The sequence below is a fragment of the Calidris pugnax genome, unplaced genomic scaffold (assembly GCF_001431845.1).
Source record: "Calidris pugnax isolate Ruff unplaced genomic scaffold, ASM143184v1 scaffold72, whole genome shotgun sequence".
Classification (NCBI taxonomy): Eukaryota; Metazoa; Chordata; class Aves; order Charadriiformes; family Scolopacidae; genus Calidris; species Calidris pugnax.
Genome location: NW_015090808.1, coordinates 14,068 through 23,252, shown reverse-complemented (window position 1 = coordinate 23,252; position 9,185 = coordinate 14,068). Strand labels below are relative to the sequence as shown.

The 9,185-nt window shown below is 43.8% G+C and overlaps 1 protein-coding gene across 5 annotated transcripts; it reads left to right on the top strand.

Annotated features, from left to right (window-relative positions):
• Positions 1-29: 29 nt before the first annotated feature.
• On the top strand, positions 30-7,397 carry LOC106885860 (toll-like receptor 1). 5 transcript variants are annotated; one of them, XM_014938367.1, is made up of 3 exons: positions 30-330; positions 605-771; positions 5,302-7,397. In XM_014938367.1, exon 3 carries the CDS (start codon positions 5,365-5,367, stop codon positions 7,324-7,326), a length of 1,962 nt encoding a protein of 653 aa, XP_014793853.1. In that variant the 5' UTR covers positions 30-330; positions 605-771; positions 5,302-5,364; the 3' UTR covers positions 7,327-7,397. The 5 variants fall into 5 exon arrangements, with proteins under 5 accessions (XP_014793853.1, XP_014793851.1, XP_014793855.1 ...); XM_014938365.1 differs by adding an exon at positions 1,698-1,842 and having other exon boundaries at positions 30-771; XM_014938369.1 differs by lacking the exon at positions 605-771 and having other exon boundaries at positions 30-311.
• Positions 7,398-9,185: the final 1,788 nt, after the last annotated feature.

Genomic DNA, 9,185 nt, shown 5'->3' with positions numbered 1-9,185 from the left:
AAGAAGAGGCGGTGGGAGGGCTGGGTGGCCATTCCTCGTTGTCTCTGAGGCGGCCGCCTTGGTGCGGAGGGGCTGGGGGCCGGGACAGCAGAGCGGAGCCGCCGCCGGGAGCCCGCCCGGCCGCCATTATCCCCCCCCTCGCCTCATGGCCCCCAGGTGCCGGCGGCCGGGGCGGGCTGAAAGGCGTCGGTCGCCGAGGCGGCAAAAATGGGTGAATTTGCCACCGCTGACGTGAAAACCTTCACACCGAGGCGTTTTGCTGAGTCCAGTCACGGAGCTGACGTGAAATGACTTGAGGTTGAGCTTTCCAGGTGCCACTTTCCACCGCAGGTATACCTGTGTTTAGCGGAAATGCCGCTAAAATAAACTGGGGTGTGTGTGTACACCTATTTCCAGTAAATTCACCTCAGGGCCGGGCGCTGAAATCCGGCTGGGTCTTGCCCAACAACCGGTGGTTGGTGTCTCTGAATTCCCCATGCCCTTTCCTCTTTTTGCCGCTTGGTTTGAAGGCCAAGCACCCTCTTCTTTTTTTGCTGTGGTAAATAAAAGGCGGTCTGGCGATTTCATCACAGCATCCTTTCCGTCTTCCTTTGCTTGAAGCAAGAAATGGCTGTTTCCGAGGGGAAATGAAATAATAGATGTTGTGGTTGAGTGGCTGAGGAGAGCTGCTCCAGCAGGTCACAAAATGAAGCCCTAGTCCTCAAAACTGTGCTCCACAAACACAGATCATGCTATGTGCCGGGCAAAAAGTCTCCGAAGTTTCCCATTAAGGTAGGTGGTAGCAGAACAAATGGTTGTCTCCCTAAATAATAAGGGGGTTTTTGAAGCCTTTTTAATGGGAATTTAAGTATTGGGGCATACCATTGGGCAGTACTACCATTGTGGCATGCTAGTTGTAGCATCTTCTAGGTTAATGTAATAGATGTATTGAAAATGAAATCGAGTGTGGCCTTAAGGATTTCCCTCTGCTTTTCAGTGGAGCCTGTGGAAGAGTGAGGGCAGCGTTTCAGGAGGAATTACCATCCATGAAGCTCAAGAGCTGGAGATTAGTTTTTTCCCCATGAGGGATGGTAATTTTGACTGTAAAGTGGATCTTGCGCTGTCAGTTTTGCAAATTCTGTACAAGGCCAAGCGTGTTTTAGAGCTGCAAGACAGTATTAATCACTATTGTAATATAAAGTTACTACTTTAGGATGAAATTAACATTATAGGTGCATAAATGTGTATGTCTGTCTATTGGGATAGAAGGATGTATTAATTTCCTAAGTTCCTAAATTACTTTCTTGAATTTAGCACTTGCATTTTCTAATTTTCTTTCACTTTTCCAGTAATTAATTTAGCCTGTATTTTCTCATTATGGTAATACTGCAAATGGTTTTGGAATAAATAAGCAATAGAGATTGAACAATTCTACTCATCTCAGATTTCACTGAGGTTTGTTATTATTCTGAGTGTTAACATATTCCTCATGGGTTTCCCGCAAAATACTTGCCTCTTAGTAAATAAATAGAAAGAAAAGATGGAAGGAAACAACTATATTTGGCTACTTTTAACAAAACACAGAATATGCATAATGTTTTAGAGGTATATTCATCTTCTTCCAGTGGTTGCACTGGTAAATCTGAGGGCTAGTGGCCTGCGATTAATGGTAAAATGGCTATTTTGCTGCATAACACATGCTTTATCTCTCTTTATAGTGTGTAGGTGGAAGTGGAGAACTCTATCAGTGGCCAGCTTATCTTGTCACTTAATTGAAGAGAGAACTCTGCAATGAGAGTCTCTAATTTACCATCGTTATTACGTGTTAACGTACGCCTGGTTCTGTATTCATTGGAGTAATAGGTAGGTTATAGTCAAGCAGTTAAACTATTATATTACAAAACAGGAATAAGTATTTGATAGCAGCAAGGTCTTACCTTAGGATTTTATCTCATCCTGAGGCTGGGTAGCAAAATCTTTGCAGCTAAGGGCAGACGCTGGTGAGGTTTGTATGTCACAACATTGTAAGGTGTCATTAGGAAACCAGCTGTGAATTCTCTTGTCTGTATGGGCAGAAACGGAGAAAGAATCATAGAATCATAAAGTACCACCATAAGGCTCATCGACTTAACAGTGGAAAATATGAATTATCCATATCCTGTCGCTTACTACCCGTCCTATCCTTCCCTTCCTTTTTTGGATGACCTCTTTCTCTTGAAGCTGAGAAATGAAATACAATGTACAGAAAAAGCTTTAAAGTGAGAAAGGAATTTTTAAGATTATCTCCCCTGTGTCCTGAATCACTGAAATGTTAAATAACGAATGCGCTGTGTTAACGCTGACTCAAAAAGGTGGGTTGTAGTGTGGCAGGTCGGTGCTTACAGCTCAGCTAGGGTGGAATTTCTGACCAATGTTATACAGAAATAAAGAGAGACTGGTTTATGTCTTTGCCAGGACAATAACCCAAGTGTTTGGGCTTCAGTGCCAAAGTTGTGCTCTGCTTTAATGTAAAAATTAAAAAAAAAAAAGGGGAAAAAAAAACCCCACCCACTGTTTCCATGTCTACTATTTAACCCAATCACAACACTGCTGGAGCAGGAGAGAGAGAGATATTATTTTTCCATTCCCATTAAATGGAAATTAAAATAAGGCAAACAAAAGGCAAGCGCTTTTATAAATGAGCCTCGATAAGAACTTGACAACTAAGTATGGGAGTGTAAAACTTGCCCAGAAGAGGTACTTATTTTCATATTAATTTGATGAAGACAGAAAGTTGGTAAAAAGATTATTTTTTTCCCTGCTCAATCTATTGCAAAGCATAAAAACACGTACAGGTATATATTATATATAAGGAACAATGAAAAAGTGGGGAAATTACAGTAATGTTTGTGGAAAATACATTTGGAGGAAAGGAAATGCCATCTCATAAACTGTCAGTAGGTGGCACGAAGCTTCACATAAAAAGTTTGGGCGTTCCTAAGTTACTGTTTCACAGCCAGATAGGGTTACAGGAAGTTTTCTTGTCATCTTTTCCTGAGTACACTTTCTGCTTTTTCGGAGAGCAGGGATTTACGGTGAGAAACATTTTGTTTTACACGGTTTATCGATGTTATGCGGTTGCTACTTAGCTAAAAGAGTTTTTATATTCTGCATCTTATGTGAAAACGAGCCGTGTTTTCCATAGAGGGTTGTTAGCAAGTATATGATGTGCTTTCAAGTGTAATTAGAGTAAAGTTGCTTATGTTCAGTAATTTATCCAAAGAAGCTGGCCAAATAGCAGTCTGTTTGTATTGGCACTACAGCCATGGTTAGGGGGGTCGCAGGGATTTAATGGGAAGAATTTTACTGCAGTTCAGGAATGGGTCTAACTTGATGATCTGTTTAATCCGTATGAAAGACCTATTTTTAACAGTCGAGTTTTGTATTCCATTGATAACTTGTGAAGCGCAAGTAATACTGAATCATCATAGCTCAATGCATTCTGTATGTTTCCTGTGTGAAAATTTAGTCAGTTCATACTGAGTTTATATTGGAAAAACTCTTAAAACCTTAATGTTTATCTCTCACTAAACAGCAGCACAATTTCTCACTAAGATCTTGGTTTACTTACTCTGCTGGGTTGCTTCTCTGCTTATATCTCTTTTTGTAAAGTTTGAAGACTTGAGGGTACTTCTGAATTAAAAGGGACGTGACTATAAAGGATATTTTCTGTAGTGTTGCCCCCAAAATCAGGGGTCATGTGTTATAACAGCTGTTAGTTTTGTTGGTTCATAGGATATTCTAAAGAAAGTTTGAAGGTAGTCATAAATAATTTGACGGAAGGCCAGGATATAGGAATGAGAAAATTAAGCACGTGTGGAGGAATCATATTTGTCCTAAGAAGAAATAATGATTTGAAGGTAGATTATTTTTTTTCAGATTTCTCTTGAAGTCGGAAGGCCAGGATATAGGAATGAGAAAATTTAACATATTTGTCATAAGAAAAAATAATTATTTGAAGGTAGATTATTTTTTTTTTCAGATTTCTTTTGAAGCTACATATTTTGTTTGATTGTATAAACATTAGTAGTGTTGCCCAAACGATTGGAAGAGCAGGATAGAGGAGGCTGAGTATCTTTTGTTCTCTGCACGTGCCCAAGTGCCTTCTGAGGGCTACGATGGTAAAACCACATATAAATTTTCCAAATGGAAATCTGGAAAAGGCTGGAAAAGTTTTACCATATTGCCCCACTGTTTCTAGATTATTTCCAAGCCCAGTTTCATGCATTCTTCATCAAAGAAGATCTCAGTGGACTGGTTTTTGTTGCACTGTTGCCAATTATGTAATATAGGTTGTGTTAGATCAAGGAGAATGTACATTTGAGACCCAGGAATGTAATTTTAGAAAGCTTGTGGAATGGTTAATAGTACAGAGGATGTAGTCCTCGAGGTTGCAGCTTTAGTCCAGCAAGTGATAGCTATTACTGTCTTGTTTTAGAGTCACTAGAAATATAAAGTCTCAATTTAGCCATTTAAATATTAAGCGAAAGCCAAAAGGCAGTGCAGTCATGAGTAAGCACTATGGAAAGCTTCGTACAACAACTACAGTTTGAAAGTAACGGGGGGAAGAGGAAACGAAAACATTTCAGAAATCTGGAAAGCAACTTTAAATCAGGATTTACACATAGAAACATGTTAGCTAAGTTCTTACCAGTTCCTCTTTCAGAAGGGCGGTCTAATGGATTTATGGTGCTATCTAAAAGACGATTTCAGGCGCGATTCACAATGGCTGACTTGAACAAAGGGAGGCTGGCTACCCTCATGGCCAATCTCAGCTACCTAAAGACATCCAGATTTTGATCACTCTCGTGAACCTCTCTCCTGTGGCTCAGCCCAGGTTTTATAGTCCCAAATCCATTTGAAAAAATGTGTTGAGTCACATTCATATCCTTCTGGAGAGAATCTGAGGAGAGGGAGACCATACTCAAATATTGTACTTTCTGATCAAAGTGCATTATACAGTTGTGGGAAGCCTTCATAGTACATTGAATCACAGCAGTAATTTTGTACGTACACAGCAAATTTGAGTATGAAATAGACATGTTTTGTAAGAAACTGACTCTATATGTTAAATACCGCCTGTTTACCAAATAGAAATTTCAGTGGTGTTCCCTTAATAAAGAATGCCTCTCCTGAATGATAATAGGTGCCTTCGTTGGTTTCTGACTCAAGGGGAAAGATGAGAAATTGGAACCTTAAAAAAATCAATCTGTATGATAGCTCCTGCATAGCTACTTAATGGTACAATCTGCTTTCTATTTTTGTTTGTTTGTTTTGCTACAGGATTAGACCAAAGGTGGACAGAGAAGAAAAGCATTGAGCATCTCCAAGGAACCAGAAACCAGTATGGCATCAAAACTGAGATCTCTCAGAAAGGTTTTTCTTTACGAGTGTCTGTTTGCATTAACTTTTTGGAACCTGGTCAGCCTGTCTGTGGGACAGGAACTCTTTATGTCTGTTTCTAACAATTTTTCAGAAGATGGTTCTGACAAAGGAGTTGGGGGCCCGCCACTCCTGCATACAAATAATCGCCAGTCCAAACCCAATTTTGACTGGGTTGTGGTAGAAAATACTACAGAAAGCCTGTCGTTGTCAGAAATCACAAATAACAATGTAAACGATTTAATAGCTTTATTATCTAATTTCAGGCCAGGCTCCAGGTTACACAATCTGACGCTGACAAACGTGTCAGTGGACTGGACTGCTCTTATTGATGTTTTGCAGACTGTGTGGCACTCCTCTGTCGAATACCTCAATCTTAACAGCGTAACACAACTATCAGACATCATTGAGATTGATTTTGACTATTCGGGTACCTCTATGAAAGCACTGACAATGAAGAAAGTTTCAATCACGGATCTGTACTTCATGCAGAATGACCTATACAAAATATTTGCAGACATGAATATCGAAGCCCTGACAATATCTGAATCAGAGATGATCCATATGCTGTGTCCTTCGTCAAACAGTGCCTTCAGATACTTAAATTTTTTAAAGAACGATTTAACAGATTTTCTTTTTCAAAGTTGCAAAAAATTAGTTAAACTGGAGACGTTAATCTTGCAGAAGAATAAATTTGAGAGCCTTTCCAAAGTCAGCTTCATGACCAGCCGTATGAAATTGCTCAAATACTTGGACATGAGCAGCAACTTGCTGAGCTACGAGGGGCCTGCTGAGCGGTGCCGCTGGGCCGAGTCCCTCTCGGAGCTGGACCTGTCCTCCAACCAGCTGACGGATGCCGTGTTTGAGTGCTTGCCAGTCAACGTGCAGAAGCTGGAGCTGCAGAACAACCAGATCAGCAGTGTCCCCAGGGGGATGGCGGAGCTGAAGTCCTTGAGAGAGCTGAACCTGGCGTCCAACCGCCTGGCTGACCTGCCGGGCTGCGGGGGCTTCCCGTCGCTGGCCTTCCTGAACGTGGAGATGAACGTGATCCTCACCCCGTTGGTGGACTTCTTCCAGAGCTGCCCGCGGGTGAGGGAGCTGCAGGGCGGGCACAACCCCTTCAAGTGCTCCTGTGAGCTGCAGGCCTTTGTGCGGCTGGAGAGGCGCTCTGGGGGGAAGCTGTTTGGCTGGCCGGGGGCCTACGTGTGCGAGTACCCGGAGGAGCTGCGAGGAAGGCTCCTGGAGGACTTCCACCTGGCCGAGCTGGCCTGCAACACCACGCTCCTGCTGGTGACGGCTCTGGTGGTGACGCTGGCGCTGGTGGCCGTGGTGGCCTTTCTGTGCGTCTACCTGGACGTGCCGTGGTACGCGCGGATGACGTGGCAGTGGACGCAGACGAAGCGGAGAGCTCGGCACCAGCAGCCCCAGGAGCAGGAGGGGGCTCTGCAGTTCCACGCCTTCGTGTCCTACAGCGAGCGGGACGCGGCGTGGGTGAAGGAGGAGCTGATGCCCAACCTGGAGAGGGGGGAGGGCCGCGTCCAGCTGTGCCAGCACGAGAGGAACTTCATCCCCGGCAAGAGCATCGTGGAGAACATCATCACCTGCATCGAGAAGAGCTACAGGTCCATCTTTGTGCTGTCTCCCAACTTTGTGCAGAGCGAGTGGTGTCACTACGAGCTGTACTTTGCCCACCACAAGCTCTTCAGCGAGACTTCCAACAGCTTAATCCTCATTTTGCTGGAGCCCATCCCTCCGTACGTGATCCCCGCCAGGTACCACAAGCTGAAGGCTCTGATGGCCAAGCGAACCTACCTGGAGTGGCCCAAGGAGAGGAGCAAGCAGCCCCTTTTCTGGGCCAACCTGCGGGCAGCCATTAACGTGAAGCTGCCAGTGGCTGATGGACAGAGGTGTGGGGAAACAGATTAGGAATCTTGCTCATGGAGTTTCTTCTGCTTTTTTTTATTCTGGGTGAAGCAATAAATGCTTTATCATTTCCAGTGGTTGTTGATGTATTTAACTTTTTCTTACAGAACCTTGTTTTTCTAGAGTCGTTTGTGCCTAAATGCTTTATGATTTCCAGTGGTTGTTGACGTATTTAACTTTTTCTTACAGAGCCTTGTTTTTCTAGAGTCATCTGTGCTGCCTCCTAACTGTAGGCAAAATTCAGCTCAGCATCCTGGTGTTCTCTGGTGATTGATACAGAGATAGCAGATGGACAGGAGTTTGGATGTGGGTTTTGCAACCCAGCTTGACATACTGCAGGGAATTTTTCTCAGCAGAATAAAATGTGGAGCAGTTGGTGCAGCCACGTGGAAGAATGCTTGAGTTTCTGCAGAGTTTGCAGAGCTGCATTGGTCCCAGGGCGTTGGCAGCTGGGTCACAGGACCTCTTTTGCTAGAATCGGCTTGTAAGAGAGGAAATAAGGCATCCTGAGAAGGTGTCTCAAAGTGCAGAGCTTGAGATTGTTCCTGGGTAGAATTTTCTCAGATTCAGTGAAGATTAAAAGGGTAGGACCCAGATACAGGATTCTGTGAACATCCAGCGTAGGTGGACAAACGTGGCCATGCTACAAGAGAGAAACTCAACCCCTACATCTTACTTTATGCTCATGATGAAAAGAATGTGTCCTTTTTCAGATGGAACAGTATCTTTTCCAGCACAGCTACGAGTTCAGATCAGAAAGGGAATAACCCCTCCGAGGCTGAAAAGACCTGCCATGTCTTGTGACAGCAGGTGAGACGCTGCGTTCACGGGGGCAGAAGGACAAGCTGCATTTGGGGTATTTGCTGTCCTTCCTAGAAATGCAGCAGGCCCCGTTACCCATCACTTGGGCTGCTTTGGCTTCTAGAAAGTTTGCTCTCTGGCAAACATTTCACAACTACTAAAGATGATCTCATTCTTGTCTTCCCTTATTCTTAACAAATGACTTTTAATTTAGCTTTGGGTTTTGTTGATTTTTTTTGCCTGAGGTCTGACCATGCTGAGGTCTCTTGAGTTGAAGTCTTGAGCTGTGAGCGACCGTTTAATGATTTGGAGGGGAGAGATCCAATGTAACACCTCTGCCTCTCTCATCCTGCTCGGCCTCAGAATTATTATAACACTCCTATTGCCAAATTGCAGGCGTTTCGTTCAGGGCTGCGGAAAGAAACACTTTCTGTGCTTCCTCTTCTCCCCCCCCCAACATTGTGTTAACGTTTAACCCTTGGCAAACTGAAGAGGAACAGACCTAACTTGGTTTGCTGGTCCCTTTCACACAGCTGGGTTGTTACAGAGTCTCTGGCTTGAAAATTTTCATTGAAAGCCTCCGAGTTTTAGCTTTAGCAGCCCTTGAAACTTCTGTGGTAGCTTTAACATCCCCTGTTGTGTGTGAAGCTTTCAGACCCTGTGTGGCTGCTTCTGTCGGGTGGAGGAACCCCCTGGAAGTCAGTGAGTGCACCAGGAATCCCTCCTGTCACTCAGCGCCCAGCTCCTGCCAGAAATGAGTGATTTCTTTCAGGAGTGGAAGGTTTTAGCAGGGGGTTGCTTCCCACGTGGGAACTGCGTGACCTGATGCGATCAGATGCAGAAATAGATAATTCCAGGTTTCTGATACGTATCCAAAGTCCTTTTGTGAATCTGTTGGAAAGGGAGGCTTTTAATGAGCATGGGGAGCAATTCCAGCTTGTACTTTTGTACTTTGGAACCAGAAGCCCGCATACTAACAGATTTTTTGTTGTCCATTCTGTGTGCCAGACGATTGAGAGAACAGGTACGCGTGCAGTGAATTACTGCATCGAGTTCCTCTG

Bases quoted from the DNA above. Each gene is read 5' to 3' on its own strand.
- LOC106885860 (XM_014938369.1), top strand. From the start codon at position 5,365: ATGGCATCAAAACTGAGATCTCTCAGAAAGGTTTTTCTTTACGAGTGT.